Source organism: Pseudochaenichthys georgianus, chromosome 5 (assembly GCF_902827115.2).
Source record: "Pseudochaenichthys georgianus chromosome 5, fPseGeo1.2, whole genome shotgun sequence".
In the NCBI taxonomy this organism is placed as follows: Eukaryota; Metazoa; Chordata; class Actinopteri; order Perciformes; family Channichthyidae; genus Pseudochaenichthys; species Pseudochaenichthys georgianus.
Genome location: NC_047507.1, coordinates 8,073,630 through 8,095,293, shown reverse-complemented (window position 1 = coordinate 8,095,293; position 21,664 = coordinate 8,073,630). Strand labels below are relative to the sequence as shown.

Genomic DNA, 21,664 nt, shown 5'->3' with positions numbered 1-21,664 from the left:
TATTCATCCGCTGTGGGCAGCCAAACAGTGTGACTCACATTATGGTTGAAGCTCCAATGGGAGATGTAATGATTGATTCTTATTGGACTCAGTCAGTAAACATTAGGCAAATTAGTAGAATATGGTGCAGAAATGTAATTATGAGATTCAGTACATTCCTAAGGTTGAGAGTTGTGCAGTGCTGCTGTGAGTCTGTGACGGTGTAAAAGCTCCTTCAGATCTACCGAGTGGCAAGATGATGTAGACCGTGAAGTAAACTATAGGACCTGTTGAAATGCATTAACGCTGCAGAAGAGTCCTTGAGCATAACATAGTTTTATTTCTTAGGTAGTTACTAGGTATATGTTGTCAAATGTTTGTAGTGAAGGGGGACTTCAGGAGGTTGCAGGGATGAGTTTAAGTGACCTTTTCCAGAGAAAACACAACATCTCAAGTGACTAGTGTATATGCATGGTGCAAATGGAAATCTGGTTGTGGGATGTTAGTCCATTTATGGGTTATTCAATGGTTTACTATATACAAAAACATGCACATTTGTAAAAGGTAATTTCAGTTTGTGGTTATGACACATTAACTTCCTCGAGGTGTATGTGCAGATCGAGTCATCTTTTTCCAACAGAGTAAAACCCACGTATTATCTTGACTTCAGGATTGTTGCTTTGTCATTCATTGTTTACCCCCACCCCCATTAACGCTCTATTAAAGTCACAGTGGAGTGCTTTACACATTGTAGTAATTCATGGGGGCTATTGGCATGTCCCTTCGTGTGTCTGTACTGCTGATCACTCAAACCCCTCCACAATGAGGGTGGGCCCGACTTTATTGTTTGAGTTCAAAGGTGTCTGCGTGGAAAAAGGGATTAGGGGATTTCCCCTCTTTACCTTTAGAGTCATCATTAGGCATTTTTTTACTTAGTGTTGGAATGTGCACAGTATTGAGTCACAGTGCAATAAATTAAAACCTCAAGATTTAAAAGCAAAACAGAATTTGGACACAAATGCAAAGGTGTTTTGATGTTGATTTCCAGAACAGAGCTGCTGCTTGTAAAAAAAGAATACCAGAGAAAAAAGTCCACTTTCATCATTGGCCAACAGTCATGTCCCAACAAAGGATGCAGTGATGAGACACTTGGATTTTGAAAGGTCCACACCCCTACCTTATTACCAAGACAGAGAAGTGCACTTCATGATAGGACAAGGACCACCCCCCCCCCCCCACACACACACATACTCTCCAAATCTTGCCAGAGGTTTATCCCATTTTAAACCCCTCCTGCCCCTCCCCTGACACAGCGCCTCAATGAAAATCCATTCCCAAGTTGCCATCAAGAGGAGTGCATTACCATATCGCACCAAGACCAGAAGGTGATGAAGCAATGATACTCTGAGTTGATAAAGGTATTGTTTTTGTATTCCTATTATTAGCAGAGAAACTACTTATGTAGCTTGCGCATCTCCAGTATTTTCTTTCGACCGTAGTCGTGCGTAAAATTTGTGTAAAATGGAGACACGCGTCCTGGCGACGGTAACAACCCTCCTGTCGTGGAGTTACTGCGTGTTGGCCACGCAGGTCGCCTTCTCCAACTTTTCCGTGGACAACGAGGTGCACTCCAGTTTCATCCAGCGGCGGCTACGGAGCCAGGAGCGCAGGGAGATGCAGCGGGAGATCCTCTCCATCCTGGGGCTGCCTCACCGGCCGCGGCCGCACGTCAACACCAAACACACCGCTGCCCCGATGTTCATGCTGGACCTGTACAACACCATCTCCACAGATGCACAGCCGCCCGGATACTCTTACTACAAGCCCGCTTTACCCACCCAGGGCTCCCCCATGATGACCCCGCAGGACAGCCGCTTCCTGGATGACGCAGACACGGTGATGAGTTTTGTCAATCTGGGTAAATGATATACCTTTATAACACATTATTACTATTTGAACTCACAAGTTGTTTTAGTATATATGGATCGTGTAAGAGTGACTTAACTTTGATGATAATTAATCAAAATAAACAATTATGAATTATTTGTAAAATATCCAAATCAAGATGAGATGAGATGCAGTATACTTGTTTATCCCAAATGGAAATTTAACTTGAGCAAAAATGAGGCACACAGCTCCAAAAAATGTAGCCAACAAGACAGTACAGGAGTACACTGAGACATAAGGCTTATAAATAGTGATGAAATAAGGAAATAATACATGGCATCCAACCAAAGAAAAGGGATTTCGTTTTCTCTGTTTTTCTCGTTGTATAAACTTAAGATTCAAGGATTAAAATGCTTTCCATTACCAAGTCTTACAAAGCCACTACGACGCAGTGCGTTAGTTAAGAGTGTGTGTTACCCATGACATTGTGGCTTTTAGGTCACTTTCCTCACTTGAAATCAGGCATTATGCATTCCGAGCTGTAAATGTTATGACAACATGCCTGTATCCGATTTCCCCAGAATCCCTTCAAAGCTCTGGGGGAGAGGCTTTAGCATGGCTTTGTTTCGCATGACTAGGAATTGAACGGGCATTTCTAAACCCCTAGGGAAAGAGACACAAGTTGACTATAAGATCAAGATACAAACTGCATCCAAACACATGTTGCTGGGGTAACCTCTGATAGTGCAGGGGCATGTGTGTGTGCAGTGCATTCCTGCAGTTATGCGTCTGCGTGTTGGTTTTGGGCGGCACAAATCACATGGGTCACAGGTGAGAGCAGGGGCTCACTCAGACATTATTGAATTTATAAAAGGCAAATCCTGCCTTTGTTTCTCTTGGAGATCCTAGGCAGCTCTGATATCACTAGTGAAGCAGTAGACGGCACGGTGCCTGTGGCTCTTATCCGGATGTGGTTTCATCCAAAATCAACCCGTGTCTTCTTTATGTCCTTCAGGAGGAGGGTTAGAGGTCAACCTGACGAGATGAAGTTAGTTCATTTGAGATTGTTTCAAGAAACCTGTAACCTTCCCTTTTGTCTGGGTTAGGGTTATTGAGATTGAACTAAAGACCAATTTAAAGTATTTTTTCTTCTCGATCAGCCCATCAATGTGTTGTTAATACAAAACATTTGGAGTCTGCAATACATCGACATTACATTTTATGTACTCGGTCATGAGGGTCTTAAGCTAATGAGATCTGGAAACATTGTTTCTGAAAACTCAAAACAGATTTATGCGGTTCCACATCTGAGGAGTTTGATCATGTCACGTTAGGAGGAAAGAAAGGACACAATGTATTATTTTTTCTCTCGGTCCACCCCGGCCTCCTGTGCTGATGATTGGCAGAGCATTTAGCTGGGGCTTGCACAATGTGCTGCAGTGACTCTTACTTGGTGGTCCCTGGATGATCTCTTCAAGAGCGAAGTGGATTATGGTATTTCCCTTCCAAAGACCACAGCTTCAGTGTGAGGGGAGCTGCCGTAGAGCCCCGTCTCCCACTGACCCAGGTATATCCTGCAGGTGGACAGAGCATTGAATACCATTTTAGATGATTATTTTAAAGGTTAATCAGTTTAATTAATAAGGGCATAACATGTCATTTCAAAACAAAACCCCTTAATAATTAGACCTATGTTACAGAGTTTTTTTAGTTGTGTTCTTACTTTTATTCCAAAGGTTTACGTTGAATTTCAAACCTAGAGATTTCCAACATTTAACTAAAGGTAATTGTTACTTACCCCCGTTCCATATGCGTTGTGGTGGCCACCAACAGCTGTCATAAATAGATATTTTATCGAGTTTTGAGCCACATTTTTAAGTTACACTTCTAAGAATTTGGTTGTTTTTAACTACTTAAGTCATCAGAAAAATATGTTAATCAACGTTAGCGCCCCCATCGGCCCAGCATCTTTGGAGACACACACATCTTTACACGAAACTACTCTTCACAGTTCTTTAATCCAGTTTTGATCACTGGCTTTGTTGTTTTAGAGACCTTTGCCGACAATTTGGCCCGTGGTAAAGCCGTCTGAACGTCTGAATATTTCGAGAAACAAGCTGAGAAAACGTTAATAGCATCTCGGCACGTAGCAAAATTGTCTGTGGAAAACACAAATTAGCTTTATAATCTTATTAGCTGGTCCATTTGTTTTGGAGAGAAGGATACCCCTGCAGATAAATTAGCTACTGGCCCAAAATTCTAGACGATGAACATGTGAGAAGTCGACTGCGAAGGCGTTGAAGTCAACAACTCTTGTGATCCCACGCTAGTTCGCAACGTCACCAAACTCTGCCTTTTAACATTGTTTTTATAGAGACTCCTTGCGGCACTCAAGTCATATTATCCCTTTTAAGAGATTATTTATGTTAAAGAAAAAGGATTAGGAAAAGTTCGTGTGAACCATTTCACTCCTCTTTTGTCCCTTGTTGGATAGGATTTAAAAGCGGGTGTAGTCGACACAGACACGGTGTATCACATCATAGCACACAAGCATATACAAGTACACGGCTGCACATGTTTACTTCAGTTGGATTGCCAAACCACAGGTCGGTCTTCAGCACCACCAGCAGGAAGCTTTCTCCTCATTGTCATGCAACATTACACAGGCAGCTGCTTTTGCTTTGCACATGTGTAGTTCCTCTTTGTTTATAAAGGAGTACAGTGAATTTAATGCAGGGGCTGACACAATCTTATCAGCTGTAGCTGCTCTGTCTTGTTTACCGATGTTGAAGTTTCCGCTGCCATGGAGACATGTGTTCACGATGGGTTTCTTTTCTGCTTTGGCCACCACACACCTGCAGAGCATGGGAAAAGGCTGAATGACAAGACACGTCAATGGCTTTCATTAAAATAGAAAGAGTGCAAAACGCTCTCCTAACATGACCGCGTGGGTGGGGAACAGACGGGGCATTGTGTTTTTGAAAACGGGAAGAAATGTGTTTGTCCTGCTTAAGCTGACCTGTCGGACGCATAAGGAGATCACACCAAGAATTTCTTTTGGCCAACCAGAAAATCGCATTAACTTTCTCATTATTTAAAAATGTGTGCAAAATAAGCGCGTTAAACAGCCCTTCTTTCGGGGGTGATAATCAAGCAATACTGTCAAGCTAATCAACTCATGCAGAGATTCAAAGATTTGAAAGAAAAAGTTCATTTCGGTTAAAGATTAGTAAGTCATTTTAATCAGAAGTAAATACAGGTCTGAGCTTGACTGAAAATAATCAGAATCAGTCTCGGTTATTCACAAATGCCATAGTTTTTCTTATTTGTTCAGCTTCAAACCACCCATGCTGACTTGTAAAAAACAAACAAAACTCTACTATAAAATAGCAAGAGGTTAATGATAGCTTCGTGGCTGTGTGGCCCTGCAGTGTCAGGAGTAATGTGAAGTGTTGAAATGCCTCCCAGAGGGAAGTTTGCATATCTGAGGTCTGATCTCTGCAGCTAATGGTCCCTAACGTAAACACACTGAGTCCTTACAAGCAATTATTGCGTTCATAAAAACAGCCCTCGCTCCCTTCCAGCATTTAATTGCGGTCAAACGAATGACTAGCAGGGTTCAGAATGCACTGCTCTTAACGACCAAGTGTGTGTTTTTGTGTCATTAGAAATGTTTTGAGAAGACTTGTTTGAGTCAGTGTGTATTTGCTGGAAAGCGTTCTTGGTTCTCGTGTTGAGGTGCTGTGTGTCTTTGCACTGAAACAATAGTGGGCCATCATCGGTGGGAAGGCAGCCTGATGTCAGGGTGATGTCATGCTGTACGCCGGCGGGCAGGATGTGTTTAAGGTGACTAATCGCCGCTCCGCACACCTTCACCAGAGACCTCCACGGCTCCTTCCAAGGACACACACACATGCTGTAAAAACACAACACTCGGAAACTTCAGGAAGCTTTCGGGGTCTTTCTGACCACGGTTACTTTGGAGAGTCTGAGAGTTGGAGAGCTTCAGCTGGTTCAGGGTGGGCTTCAGCTGCTGCTGCTTTACTTTAACAATCACAATGAAACATGCCAGTGGTGGCAGTACTCGCATATTCAACTAAATTAAAAGCAGTCGAGAAACACTTAATTACAAGTAAAGAAAATCATGCACTTTACTCAAAAGTACAACATTTGTATCTTTCAAATATACTTCAAGTTGCAAAAGTAAAACAACTTATGTTTCACGATGTCCCATTTCTGAATAATATATAATTCAATGTTGGACTATTATTATTGACAGATTTCTTTATCTCTTTAACCTTGCATCCAGTAAGGGATTAGCTTGTTTCAAATTATTCATATATATTTTATGTATTACTTAACAAACTAAAAATAATAATAATCGGTTGATATGATGTCGTTTTGTTAATCTGAATTTGCGTAGAGTAAAACAATATTACAGATGAATTATTGCAGAATAGATATACCAGTGAAATGTTCTTAAAACTATATTTAAGGACGTTCCTTGTGTAAATGTTCCGAGTCTCTCTCCACCTCTGGTCCCAGTGATCCACGGCACACTGATCAGGGATGTGTGGGTGGTACAGCCCCTGCTAGTTAAGTCTCTCTATACTTTATGTGAGTGTGTTTGTAGAAGCACACTGGCAGCTGTGGTTTTCCGGGCAGTGCCTTAACGGGCCTTTTCTTGTGGTCAGCACATGTGTGCAATTTAAACCGGGAGCCAAACTGAGCCATGCGTGTGTTTCTGCTCCCCCCACATTGGCACGTATGGCACATTTAAGTGATGTTTAGATCAATCACTTTACTCGTGGAAGCAGGTTTTTTCCTATTTTTCGACGCAGCACTTCCGAGATGTGGGCAGAGTGACACACATCAGAGCAACGTTTGATTTGGCGACAGTTTTGACAGATATGCAACCACCGACTGGTTTTACCATCTGATTGTACTCACAGTGGTTTGCAATTTCCTTAGATGTACAAACCTTCCCACTGAAGGTCAGACGCCATTTTTCATTGTAGGGCTGCACAATTAATCAAACTTGTATCTGATTTATTTGATAATGAGAAAATATGTAAACATTTAATTCTGAATTGCAAAGAGTTCCCAGCCTACAAAGGTTCTCCTACGGACAAATTCCTTTTTGCGTACAGATCCTCTTTAAAATCACACCATGGTCATTTGAATATATATATTTAATGCTAATAAATTACATTTGAATTGCAATATCAGTCAAAAGGAGTTATTTGTTCTAATGGTGCAGCCTTCAGAAGTGTTTTGATCAATCAAGTGATGATTTCCCACCTCCTCTCGCCTCCTTACAGTCGATCAGGAGAAGGACCTTCTGTTCCAGCAGCACAGAAGAGAGTTCAGATTTGATCTTTCCCGTATTCCTGAAGGAGAGGCCGTCACAGCAGCAGAGTTCAGGATATATAAAAATGTTGTCCCGGACCGCTACGAGAACGAGACCTTCAGGGTCAGTGTGTACCAGGTCCTGGAGAAGCCTCCAAACAGGTATGGGTGTTTTCCTACAGCTACTGCACGTATTTCAGATAAGATAAACCTTTTATTGATCCCCGAGGCGAGACTGTGGTTTTCTTTACGGCCCTTGATTGGATTAACCCTTTGTTCGATGTATCAGTTGGATCTCCTCAGTGGAGTTTAGCATTCAGGGATCGGTTTACTCAAATTACAAATACAAAGGTATTTTGCGACTACATCAATTTTGTCGAGGAATTTCAATGAATCCACACGGAAAGTGCCCCCCCCCTCATGGAGATCCAAAATGTAGCATAGCAACAAATGTGACTTTTCACAAACCTGTCTCTGTTTCTTCAGTGGAATTTCGTTCCTAACACATGCTGCTGGTTGATATTTTCTTTTCGAGGACAATATATTTACCCCCGTTTTAAACAAACAGTACACTCACCAAGTAGACGGCTGTGTCGCGTGTAAAACCAAAAGTTAATGTTGACTTATTTTACCAACACTATGTCACACAACTTAAGTGTGTGACTAAAGTTAAATACAAAACCAATTCGTTTTGTTGCTGAAAGCTATTCTTTCACACACAGTGACGTCACGAGCTACCCATAATGCAACACGCGCCATATATATAAATACGCCATTTTCCTGGAGGTGCAAATATCCTGGAAGTGCAAATATAAACAGCTAGCTAACGTAGCCAGGCAGAGCGCACTAGGTTTTTTTTCTGAATTAACGACCGAAGAAATCGCTGCATGTCTTCGGATTACATCTCTGGACTTGAGGGGTGTGCTCGAGGTCGTTACCAGCGTAAACTAGAGCTGTGTGGGTTGTCGGATTGCTTTTACAGACTGCCTGCAGATGTATGGAAAAACGACAGTGGCCTTCGTCGATTTTGGCTGCATCTACGTCTAATTTCTGGAAACACCAGGTGAACACCCCACTTGTCACAATAATATTATCATGCCATTGCATATATGTGGTATTTTAGAGTTGACTAGATATTGATTAAGGCAATAGACTATGATATTCAGTCCAGGAAGCTTAGCAACACCTAGACGGTGTACGGCTGCTTGCACCTCGCGTAAAACGGCGGATACCAGAAGTACGGTGTCGCGCTCGGCCCAATACCCGTATGTGTGTGTGAAAGAATACTTCTACAACTAGTTTTGTTTTAACTCACAGCCTTAATCCAAAAATAGGAAGAAAATACATTTCTATTGAAACATAATTCACAAAGCAGTCTTTTGTATGAGGACATCGTTTTTAGGCTTGATTAAATAAGTATTTAGTTTGATCACATGGACGAACTGACCCTTTTTGGATCTATTTTTTTTATTATAAAACTACTTTTTAATAGCAGTTGGTTTGCCTGCGACACTAGATGATCCTCTTGGGTTCGTGACAAAGAAAGAGTAGTTTAGCTGATCATCATGCTACTGTGTGCTCACTGTGGACGCTGGTCGTCAGGCTGCGACTAGACGTGCAAACAGATCTGTCTTTGGCCGTGTCTGTCTACATTTCCTCACAGCTTATTTCTGCCGATGTTAGTGTCAGCGCCGAGGCTGTTTACACAGACATTAGTGTCAATTACAGAAACACGTCGGCCCTTCCAGAGAAGGTTTACTCTCTCACAGTCAGAGCAGGACAGTCCCCAGGAGACCACGCAGCTCCCACCACAAATAACACTCTCAACCCTCCAGACGTCAATTGACTCTCTTTCTCTTCCACAGGTGGTCAGTCCTCCATCTCCATTAACAGATTGTAGAATAATTAGACGCCACACATCCCCTGCTTGCTTACAAATCAAAGTTCTTCCACTCATGTTATAAACTCTCAGCAGAGGGGACCGTGAGCAGGCGGTAGATTCAAAAGTCCTTCTCTGGTGACAGCGGGGCCGATGATGGTGTTAAGGGCAACACCATTGTCATTCACAGACACACAGACGAGCAGGCGGCAGACGTGGGCCTGAGGGTCTGACACTCGGTCTGTAGACAAAGCTATTGTCTCTGGAGTCTGCTCTAAAGATGGCAGGTATTACTGTTGTAGGACTGTTTTATCTGGGGTGTAAAGAAGATGCTCTCCTGATGGCTGTTCATGAGGGTGGATTCAATAACTTCTTATTTCGATACAAATATCTCAATATTTTTTCTTGCTTTACCTTTTATGTTTTTATATATATTTTCATTTGACAACAGAGCAGCTCTCCCAAAGCCCACATTTCCCCTGGGATAAATTAAATATTATTTTCTGATATCGTTTTGGGGCCAATTTTGAAATAATCCTATTGTTCAAATTGATTGTTTGCAATGCATCTGGCTATCAATAGTGATTGCCTTTTTATATGGTTTATTATTCATTATCAATTTATAATCAACTAGTTTTTATTATCCTGATTTTCTCATTTATTTATCTTTAATGTATTTACATTGCAACTCATTGATTTCCTCAATATGCATAAAAGACATAAGGGAAAAAAACACTTAGATGCCGTTATTTAAACGTACGTATGTTATTATAAACGGCACTGATGCTTCGTATAGTTAACAGGTGACACCGTGGGTTGAGGAGGTCAACAGAAACATAACTAACTAAAATATACATCCCATATTCATCCTCTATGTAACCTTTTATTCTCTTATTATTTCCCTTCAGTCAGCAAATGAAACACTTTCTCAGTTGGACGGAGGTTTGGTGTCTGACTTGGCTTATCAACAACATTCCTCTCTTTGGCCATAAAACCTCTTGGCTCCCTGAAGTGTTTTCTTTTTCTGCTGCATTGCCGTACAATTGGGGTTATGTATATTAAAACACAATTCCAATAGTTTTCCCAGTGTATGGTTACACACCAAGCCAATCATTATCTCTTTAACCTCCGAGGCATTATTTAATTTAAACCAAAATATGTGTCTTTTTTTTACAAACAAACATGAAAGAAAAATCCTAATAATTTGCTGTATTTAATATAATTTAATAATTCTGCTTGCATTTTTTGGCCTATACATTAATATTCATTTAAAATGCATGATAGAAAACCATTTTCCCAAGCATGTCATGCCACGTTCATTCAATGATTGAAAATTCATTTGCACAAATGTCCAAGACAAGAGATCATTAACAAATCATGGTTTGATGTATTGATTGATAAAAAATAAAAAATAAAAAGTAAAATAAATAATTACAAAACAATTTTTTTTGCAGTGCATAGTCATGTAAGAGAAATCAAAAAAAAAAAATGACATTTACAACAACAACAACAACAACAGCATTAGCAACATAAACAGTCCCACGTAGTGTTCGAAAAGGAGTGGTATATCATCACCATATCAATTTCGTTAAACTGATTGTGGATACATATTGCAAATGTGGAAGTCTTGGATACAATACAGCTTTATTTATATAGCACTTTAAACCTCCAGACCAAAGTGCTGAACAGGCAAATAAACAAAACACAGCTCAGCTCACACACCATAAAACAAGTACAAGTAAAAACAATAGGCAATTTAAAAGCAATAAAATCAAGGCTCTAAAAGATGTTAATACGCCAAGGAGAAGAGGTGGGGTTTAAGAAGCGATGTAAAAGCAGGCGGTGTGGCGGCCTGTCTGATGTGCAGCGGCAGATCGTTCCACAGTGTGGGAGCCGCGACAGAGAAGCAACGGCCCGCTCTGAGCTTTGACTTGGTTCTGGGCACATTCAGTTGATGGTTGATCCGAGGAACATGAATATTTGCATCCGGATACTGCTTATAGCCTCAACATGTATTTATTCTCATGACTTCCTGTCCTCTCACAGTGAGGTGGAGCTCCTGCTGCTGGACCAGCGCGAGGTGTGGGCTGCAGAGGACGGCTGGCTGCTGTTCGACCTGACCGCCACCAGCAACCTGTGGCTGGTGAACCCGGAGCAGAACCTCGGGCTGCACCTGGTGCTGGAGGACAGCCACGGTCAGTCACTGACACACATTCACACACTGAGAGAGAGCCATGACAGCACGAACCTGTCCTTGTCTGGAGAAATGATTTCATGCTGTTCTATTCAAAAGGAGCATCACATATTGAGTAAATGTTTTAGATGGTTCTTACAGAGTTTAAGTTATGATTGTGCATTCAAAGGAACACATGATTGTTTAGCAGAGGCTTAGGTGTGTGTTGCAGTCCTTGGTTGGTTGAGACTCACTAGATGTGTCCCCCTGTCTCCCTCTGTAGGCCAGAGGAGGAACCCCCGTCTGGCGGGGCTGGTGACGGGGAACGGGTCTCAGGAGAAGCAGCCCTTCATGGTCGCCTTCTTCAAAGTCAATGAGGTGCGATTCCGCAGCGTCCGATCCGCGCACGGACACAAGGGGCGCCAAGGCAACCGCTCCAAACCCCAGAGGACGGTCCACGACGCTCTGAAGGTCGTGGAGGCTGCAGCAGGTGCCCAAAAACATACCATCACATCTCACCAACATAGACTGGTTTACTGGCAGTGTCCTTTAATACTTTTTTTAATAGATCTATTGGGCGTTATTATTTATAGGGGATTATAATACATCCATAATGCAACTACACACACTGACGCAGTCATAACACACTATAGATGCTACTCATAAGGAATTATAAGTGGAAGCTCTTGACTATTTATAAACTCTGAGTGAACTGAGGGGCTTATAATACATTATGACTACCTCTACTCACCTGTACAAACCTTCTGATATAATAAAGACTCTCCATAGTCCATGCAGAATCACAAGTTATCAATGTTTGGAGTATAAAGTGATGCATTTATAATAATGCATGCTTTTTCACAACACTTCATTGTTGGTATTCAGTCAAATGTAATGCCTGCATTTAAAGATAATCTATATTGCATCATTTGGGATTATTATGAAAGACGCCTGAAAGAATTAGAAGTAAAAAATACACAGTATATGTAAATTATTCAGAGACAATATGAAATACAATTGGTCAAGCTGAGTGAAGATATAGAAGTATTTTCTTGGTTTGAATATATAATGTTTGTTTTATACCTTCTGTGTCCAGCTGAACATTTGTACTTGTAGTACTCTTTAGATGTTAACATAATAATAACTTATGATGCAGCGTGTCAAAGCATTTAAAATAATGATCCCCTGATGCATTATAAATGTGAGAGTGTTACTGATGTTTGTTTACTTTCTTGTGTTTACTCATGCTTCCATCTTTTCCATTTCAGATACCCTCAGCCTCTCCAAAGAGGGATGTAAGAAGCACGAGCTGTATGTCAGTTTCAGAGACTTGGGATGGCAGGTATGATTCAGATCTTCCGTTCGATCTCATTTCATTTCAATGTCATGTCCAAAAGGGACACGTGGCTTACATTTGCTCGATGCTTTAATCCAACCAGGACTGGATCATCGCCCCAGAGGGCTACGCGGCGTTTTACTGCGAGGGAGAATGTGCCTTCCCTCTCAACTCCTACATGAACGCCACCAATCATGCCATCGTGCAAACTCTGGTAAGTCCCAAACAGCCGCCATGACGACAGGCCCTTTCACTACCACCTCCACTTCCTGTGAGCATTGATGTATGCCTCTTCCGTCAACAGGTGCACTTTATCAACCCGGACACGGTGCCAAAGCCGTGCTGCGCCCCCACCCAGCTCCACGGCATCTCAGTACTCTACTTTGACGACAGCTCCAACGTCATCCTCAAGAAGTACCGCAACATGGTGGTCAGATCCTGCGGCTGCCACTGACCGCTGCGACCCCCCCCCCTGTGAGTTCGTGACAAATCTGGAGGGACGCTGAAGAAAGGCAGAAGTGAACGAGCCAGAGAGGAGATGATTGACAGGCTGGTCATCAGGGAGCTCCTGCCACGAGCTTTAATCTGGAGAACTGCTTCTATGAGCAGCAGCTGAGCCTCACATGCAGCACGAACCACCACCACAAACCGTTCCAAACTGTTGGTAACAAGGAAAGGATGAACAAAGGGGTTTGTTTTCCTTTCCTTTTGAGATTGACTAGAAAAAGTGCACTAAAAGGACACTGAGCAATGTGGAGCTACTTCAAAGACTCAAATAAAACATTCAGTGCTAGCAACAGAAAGTAAAAACACACCTATCTGCATTTAAATGAAGGGTCTTCTTGCATTTAGACTATAAAACACTGCCTGGGTGGACACGTGCATTAGGTAACTGATTTAACAGCTTGTGGAACTTTAACATCTCCATGTTCCTGTTGAACCTCTGCACCTTTCCGTAAAGAACAGCTGGATGACTTTATCTCTGATGAGAGAAAAAAAGCTTTGATTGTTCAGCAGGGCATTTCAACCGCGTCAGGTGTACGACATCTGGACGCTGGCGCGTGTGCCGCGGATGTGGAGGAGCTCAGAGAAGAGACTGTTGATAACAGCGTTGGACTGAAAGGCTGCTGCGGGGTCTAGTTTCCTGGTGCAGCACGATGCGGTGATTGGTCTTCATGTTGACACCAGGGTGTGCACCACCTCTGCAGCTGCCTCCTGGTGTCTGGCCAGCTGCAGGTGGGCAGAGGGAAACTGGCATTTTAGTTTTTCAGATGGAATTAGTTAAGCCAGGTGTGTGTTCAACCTAATTTGCCCTCAATAATGTTGTTAACAGTCGCATTGAAGCACCGTGGATACTGCAAGGAATTCATGGTTTGTAGATTTATATGACAAAAATATGCAGAAACTTTACACATATTTATTAACAGTGAGGAAATCGTTTCTGTCTAACCCTAACCCTGCATTTCCATTTGCAGAATGTCATTCACTCTGATTGGGCATTAGGTTCATTGGAGAGAATAACAATGCAGCCGGGGGGGGGGGGGAGAAATACGAGAAAAAACACAAATGTATGGGACAAAAACTTTTAATAATCTCTGAAGTCAGAATTGAGTTCTGTAAGGAAAAATAACTTGACAACAGACTATGCATTTTATATTTCCGAAGCTGATTGCAAATGTATAGAATTGCATCTTTTTAGAGGACATGTGTGACTTTAATCTCAATAAATATTTGTAGGGTTTTCTTTTTGAGTTTGTGATTCCTTCTTCATTTAACATTTAAAGGTGGGGTAGGTAAGTTTGAGAGACCGGCTCGAGATCGCTCGAATTTGAAAATACACAACCGGAGAAAATCTGCCACTTCCTTATCGAGCCCCTCCCCCAACACACACGAACGCGCACATGACCAATGAGGGCACGAGATAAGTTTGTGCCCCGATGGAAGGCTGACAGGCAGGTAGGCCAACTTAGGTAGTTGTACTTTTTACAGTATTACGGCTTCTACAGATGAAATTTTTGTATGGATTTTTTGTCAAAGCACTTAAGATATTCATTGCTATCGGGATGTTAAGAGCATTCCATGGAATATAACAAAAAGTGTATCTCGAGCCGGTTTCAGAAACGTACCTACCCCACCTTTAACTGTTTCAATGAAGTCATCATTTTGAAAAATGTGATATATAATATTATTATCTGAAAATATGACACCTCCCCCCCCCCTCCTTCCTGGCTCTGTACTGTTACTTTAAACCTACAGTGGTCCCGACACGTCAGCATACCGTTCTCCACTCAGCGATTGTGCTTTCGAAGTACTTTGAATGGCACAAGCATCTCCTCAACTATGAGCAGGCCATTCAAAATGAAGCTTCAGTACGAAAGCAAAGCAGATATAATAGAGTGCAACAACAGCCAGGCAACAAATGCATTCACACTGACTTTCACTGAGAAGCTGAGCGCTACCAAAGCAGCACATTACAACACAGCCCACACCGCTAAAAAGACCTTAAATATATATCTTAAATAGAAAAAAGAGGTAGAAGCGTAAAACGTAATCCTACAGGTGCAATCTCAAACCGAGGTCTGATGAGAAACTATTCTGTCATTCTAGCAGTAGGGCCTATGTCTCAAATCAAACCTCATTATTAATGATAGAGGAGTCTTACACAAGAATAGACTTTAAATGATACGATCAGCGGTGAAGCACCTGAGGGAGTATTTTCCTTAAAAAGCAACGTGGGCTGATTTCGTCAGAACGGCTTTCAATAATAAAACCCAAAAATATAATTTGCGCCAACAAGATGAAGCTCAAGTCTCTCATGGGAGAATCTTCCGGTGACTTAGATGTACAATTGAGTTGGACTCAACTTAAATATCCGGTGTTTAATCCCTGACTACCTTAACAGAACATTCAGAAACCCTGAGAGTTCATCTTTTCCTTCCTTTTACCCCAAGATACAATTTAAAAATACGACAGTCAAGCACAGATATGATTCAGGAGGTAGAAAGAAGGTAACTATAGGCTGATTAAAGCAGAGTTTAGAGAGACCGACATGCTTCCCGTCTTTAAAACAGCAACCCCTCCTCACTTCATGCAGTTAGTCCCCGGGCCCCTCAGCTCAGGGGCCGAACAGTGTCTCCTGCGGACCGTCTCTCCCTTCTTCTTAGGTCCCTCTGCTAACCCCAGTCCTTGTGGTGATGCCTTCAGGGACTCACACCCTCCCTCTGACTTCCTGGGTGAGGTCTTTGGCTCCAGGGTGTCTGACGACGGGGGAGGCTGGGGGGTTGAGATGGGGGTGAGAGCCAGGCAGATGTCCCCCACACTGAGCTGACGGCAGTGCAGGCCACAGAGACGAGCCGTCCTCAGGGGGTTGCAGGAGGACCAGCCCCTCCCTCGCACAAAGAACGGGTACTCCACGTAGACATCCACCAGCTCCTGGAGGAGGACACACAGGAGGATGAGACAGAAACGCAGCTACACACGTGGTCAGTAGAGGGCGCTACTGGACCAGTGAGTTTTTACACATGCTAATCATTTAATAGATTCAATTTCACTCCCCTGATATATAACTGGCCATATTTCAACATACACATCACTAAGTTAGGCTCAAGGCTCAGTTCATCCTAACAACATGCTTTTACCTGTAGGTCAATCTAGGTTCAAATCTAATGGAAGTAAATGGCATCCGCACTGTGGTGATCAAAGCTCCATTTAAAAAATATCAACCCGCAATGTCTCTTTACAGAAATCACGACTATCAAGATAATCTACAGACATCGTTGTGAGCAGTTTTTAGTTGGAACTTTTTTCTTTCTGCTGAACTACAACGCCCTTTAGATTGTTTTTCAGCTTTATAAACTGCAAAACGATCTAAATAAAAGTCAATAGCTTCAGTATTTTGGTAATAACTTAAAGGTGGGGTAGGTAAGTTTGAGAAACCGGCTCGAGATACACTTTTTGTTATGTTCCATGGAATGCTCTTAACATCCCGATAGCAATGAATATCTTAAAGGTGGGGTAGGTGAGTTTGAGAAACCGGCTCGAGTGCGCTAGAATTTGAAAATACACAACCGGAGAAAATCTGCCACTTCCTCACAGAGCCCCTCCTCCAACACACACGAACGCGCACATGACCAATGAGGGCACGAGATAAGTTTGTGCACAGATGGAAGGCTGACAGGCAGGTAGGCCATCCAGTTACTTTAGCCGGCTCAGATGATTGGTCGTGCTCTTTACAGCGCTACGGCTTCCACAGATGACATTGTTAATGGATTTTTTGTCAAAGCACTTCAGATATTCATTGCTGTCGGGATGTTAAGAGCATTCCATGGAATATAACAAAAAATGTATCTCGAGCCGGTTTCTCAAACTTACATACCCCACCTTTAAAGAGTTAATGGGGACTATTTTCAGCTGCAAATTAACACAAATTGTGTGAACTAGTGTATTTTGGCACACGGACTGTGTCTGAGGGAGTGCACAAGTTCATTGTCACCTAGTTGTGGGTTATTTATGGCAAAGAGGAATATGGTACATCAAGCTTTGCCTTCAGAGTAAATTCTTTGTTGTATTTGCTTACTATAAAACAATGTAAATTACTATGAACCTCATCTAAAAATACTAAAAAGACATTATTTCACTCAGAATTGGGAATAATGTGTGCTATATATTGTAACCACTTTCATTCAGTCGTGCTTAAATATCAAGACGGCATCCCCCATCAGCCAGAATGCAACATTTTGTGCATGCATTACGTAAGAAAACGAATTACAGCTACGTGTGAAGTGTCTGTTGTGAATGGTGAATACTACAGAGTGGTTTCCCTTCACCTGGGACTGCTGGTCGTGAAGCAGGATGAGTAAGCGGGAGATGGAGATGGAGGAGGAGGAGGCGGCTGAGGGGGAGATGCTCTGCACGGTGCAGCTGCTCAGGCGTAAGTCCGGGCAGGCCAGCGCTCCCAGCAGGAAGTCCTCCGTCTGCAGGTGCTCCACCCGCCTCAGCCGCCCGTCTCTCAGCTCGATGAGCGAGCCGGCCACAAAGTGAGGGAGCAGCCAGGGGAAATGATTAGGAGAGGCCTGCTTAGAGGAGGGGAGGGAAGTAGATCGTGACTGCTCCTCCTTCATGGAGATGTAGTTTGAGTTATCCGGTGATACTCGTACAAACGATTGTCCAGAGAAGGGATGTTTGACAGCCTTTGATAATTTGTGCGAAACATCGTGTTGGTGCGTCCGGTCCTCAAGTGTTGCTTTTTCACCCCTCGGGAAAAGCTCCACTCTCCTGTCCTTTCTCCTCACATACGGCCCTTTACTCCTCCCGTTGCTGTGCCTCTCTGCGGTCAAACCCTTGTCCCTTAATGTCGTTAACTGCTCCCAGCCGTACCCTCCACACACCCTCTGAAAGCCCTCATTGGACAGGGACGCTGGGCTGAATCTGGGGGGTGGGGGTGGATGGCCCAGGTGGAGAGCAGGTGTGCCAGACAGGTGGTGCTGAAAGTGGGGAGGAAAGGCCAACCCAGGGTGCAGGGGGTTCACATCTCTCCACTCTGCCAAGCTGTGATGATCCCTGAATGCAGAGAGGTTGTGAGGTTTGGACCTGGTGGGGGGGTGGGGGTGCGTCCAGGGCTGGTATAGAGCAGGAACCCGCCTCGGGACGGGCTGGAAGGGGCCCGTGTGCCGCGTCTTAAAGTCTCTGTGGCCCTTGTAAGGGTAGGGGGCTTTGAATGTTGCCGCATCACACTGCTGCTGCTGGGGAGGCGGGCTCGGCCTCTGGTCCCTCTTTTTGAGCGGGAGTCTGTCCCTGTCCGGGACCAGAGCTGGGTTGGTTGTGAAGCTCATTGGCCCGCGCTGCCTGTCACTCACGCCGGCACTGCATGCCCTCCTGCGGAAGCTGAGGAGGTGGTGTGGTCACGTGACACAGACTCCAGTCTTTTGGCAAGCGCTGTGGATAGTCAGGTCCAAGGTCGTCACGATTCTGGAAAGTAGAAGAAAAACAAATGTCAATGCACTTGATATCCGCGCAAAGAGAGGAATCTGGAATCCATTTTGAAGGAGAAAGAAAGAGAGTTTAACTAATGACTTAATGCACCACCTATTCATTGCCTGCCAGTATCATCCTCACAAAACTATTGTAATGGCAATCCAATGTCCTATAGTCTGGTTGCCATTGTTTACACAGGTGAGTGGTGAGAGGGATCTTACGCAGAGACAACACGATGCTTTTCCGGTCGTTGGATGAGGTTTAGTTTGAAGTTTGTTGCAGAGGTCGTACGATACAAGGTTTCCAATGGCTATCGGGTTGTAGCTGAAGCTCTGTAGTCCGTAGTTAGCATCTATGTGTGCTCTCACTCTACCATGCCCCCCCTTTCTGGTCACTTATGCCCCTTTTATACAATCTGCTCAGCTAATACCCACCACTAAGTGTTCAAGAATATTATTGCATTACAAAATAAACTGACAAGCCAACAATAAACATACATTGCACTTTCAACAAGATTTACCTCACTTTCCAACTACCAATTGCTTCAATGAAGTCTTAGTTTGATGGACAGTTACCACCTCAAGTTACCATGGTTACAAAGTGCTGCACAGTATGGCGGTACAAGGTTAGAACAATGCAAAGCAAGAGGTTAATGTAAAGTCAACTGATTGTGTCACAAGGCTAACATTGAATCAAGACATTGTCCTGAGTGTGTGTATTAAGTGACGGGCGGGCGCGTGCGTTTCTTCTCATGGGGCTGAAGTGGTCTCCAACACCTCGAGCCGCTGAAGCCCCATCACCCTCCTTCCATGCGTGCACAACAGTGAGTCAGTTCACTGAAGGGGCGCTAAATATAAGCACCCTGTGGCCACACACACAGCAGCTTCTCACAAAGACACATTATCTGACCGAAGTCAAAAGCAGACCGGGACTTTTACAGCCTTTCGATGCAAAGCTCGTCTCAATGCGCGGCATTATGCCATCATCATATAGCCTCGCGCCGCTCAATGGACCGCTTTCACTCTGATATGAGCTGCTCCTCTGTAATGTGTGTGGGTTCAGACACTGCATTCCTGTGCGAGCATTATAGCATGACACATACAAAGATAGTTAAATGCCTACATTGAAGATGTAAATTCATTCAAAGAAGCTTGGAGGTGCGGGCTGCTTACTCACAGAGATCGGATCGTGGCCCAAAGGCGATGAGGTCACGGCAGGTCACTAATCTATGGAAATGTCTTGTATACACAGCAGTGTTTAGTGTGTTTGCTGCCATCGTGATAATGTTCATCTGAGGTGATGTGCATAATAGTGGCAGCTTGATGTGTCTATCTAAGGAGATGTAGCACTATACAACTAAACACAACATCCTTTGTTCAAATCTGCAAAGAGTTCCCTAAAAACTAGAGTTCAGAATAAAATGTCGGCATGAATCACAAATCGCACTCGCTGAACTTGAAGACAAGAACGTGTTACATAAATCAAGAGAAAACATTTGTTAAAGACTTACTTACACGTTCTTCCATCTGTGCATCTGTTCCTCTGTGCGAGCCATCTTCAGAAATTCACGTCCACAGATTCTCCTCCCGCACACACACACACGCGCACACACACCTGTCTGGCTGGCGTCCTCCTCCCAGGCGGCAGGTGATAACAGAGCGATCAGAAGCATCCAGACAAGCTCCACAGACTGTCAGACAGACACTCTCTCCTCCCTTTCTCTTCGCCTTCTCTCTCTTCCTCTCTCTTTACCCTCCTACTCGCTTTTTACATTTACACTCCCACTCTGCTCAGTCAGTCAGTCGGTCCTGTTAACCTTTCTCAGACAGATTTGATGTCTCTCCCTCCCTTACTTTCCACCTCTCTCTCTCTGAATCTCTTACTTGTCCACCCTGTGTTTGCGGCTGAGTAGCACTCTCAGCCTCTCTTCCATTTGTAATCACACTCTCCATATTCCACACGCTCTCCCTCTCTCCTTCGCTCTCTGTTGTTTGGTGTATAATTAGAAATGAGACTGCTGTGCAACTCCTCAGCTGACGGTAGGCGTATGACTGCCTGATGGTTTTTGGCGCTTTGCCCGGCGTAGTGAGGGCGGGAGAACGTTGCTTTTAGACTACAGCTTGGACACACATTTGCAAAACAGAAATCTTGCCTTGCTTAAGCATCCTGTTTCTTCTTCTTCTTCTCACACTTATGATGTTCTATCCTGAACGAGCGTGACGCCAAGTTGAGAGAATGCTTTGAAATGGCAAGTAATTGCTTCTGAGCCAAGTGTCCAAAGGTCAGCATCAAGCACTAAAGTCAACCTTCTGCAGAAAAAGACGGCCTTTCATGGACGTGCAGACAGAACAACATCATCCCCCTCAGCCTCGCCATGCGGCCGCCTGCTTTCTCTCTGTACATTTCTTTCTCGCTTTCTCCTCGCTTGCTTTCTCGCCTTTCCCTTTCATCTTCTTGGCATCATTTTTAAAACACAAGACAGGTGACTTTTTGCTCTTCTCCATGGCTACCTCAGCAGCACGTAGCCCAGTTCTCAGCTATTGATTCTGCACGGCCTCAGCAGGTGAACCCCCAGTCATGAGGAAGCCCACGCATAATCTACTTTGAGGTGGAGAGGATTTCTCACTTTGAGTCACATCATGCTTCCTCTGCCCACTCTCTCTTTCTCTCTGTCTCTCGCTCTTCTCTCTGTCACACACACACACACACACACACACACACACACACACACACACACACACACACACACACACACACACACACACACACACACACACACACACACACACACACACACACACACACACACACACACACACACACTGTAGACAAATGACAGACTGTTAATCGCAGTCACTACTAGCATATTTCGGCTAAACCACCATAACCGCTGACATTTACAAACTGTTTGTTTATATTGATAGAAATCGCCAGTCACTCCCACCACTTCCCAACTGCTACATTGCAGCCGCTGTTAGAAGTTTCGCTCTTCAGCATGGCACACAGTGTGAGTTTCAGTTACATTTCAGTGCTTATGCACACAAACATATGAAGGTTTGCTATTAATGTGGGGTTTTTAGTGGAGAGA

General features: G+C 43.6%; 2 protein-coding genes across 4 annotated transcripts; one reads left to right on the top strand and one right to left on the bottom strand.

The window, feature by feature from the left end:
* Nucleotides 1–1,342: 1,342 nt before the first annotated feature.
* On the top strand, nt 1,343–14,362 carry LOC117446837 (bone morphogenetic protein 7-like). The gene is made up of 7 exons (XM_034083297.2): nt 1,343–1,897; nt 7,188–7,377; nt 11,141–11,289; nt 11,551–11,757; nt 12,536–12,609; nt 12,707–12,817; nt 12,908–14,362. Exons 1-7 carry the CDS (start codon nt 1,501–1,503, stop codon nt 13,055–13,057), a joined length of 1,278 nt encoding a protein of 425 aa, XP_033939188.1. The 5' UTR covers nt 1,343–1,500; the 3' UTR covers nt 13,058–14,362.
* Nucleotides 14,363–14,459: 97 nt separating this feature from the next.
* On the bottom strand, nt 14,460–20,551 carry LOC117447046 (ataxin-1-like). Of its 3 annotated transcripts, none has more exons than XM_034083633.2 (3): nt 20,087–20,551; nt 17,430–18,570; nt 14,460–16,035 (listed from the first exon to the last, which is right to left on the bottom strand). In XM_034083633.2, the coding sequence occupies exons 2-3, from the start codon at nt 18,432–18,434 to the stop codon at nt 15,685–15,687; spliced, it is 1,356 nt and encodes a 451-aa protein (XP_033939524.1). In that variant the 5' UTR covers nt 18,435–18,570; nt 20,087–20,551; the 3' UTR covers nt 14,460–15,684. The 3 variants fall into 3 exon arrangements, with proteins under 3 accessions (XP_033939524.1, XP_033939526.1, XP_033939525.1); XM_034083635.2 differs by having other exon boundaries at nt 14,460–16,032; XM_034083634.2 differs by having other exon boundaries at nt 20,091–20,551.
* Nucleotides 20,552–21,664: the final 1,113 nt, after the last annotated feature.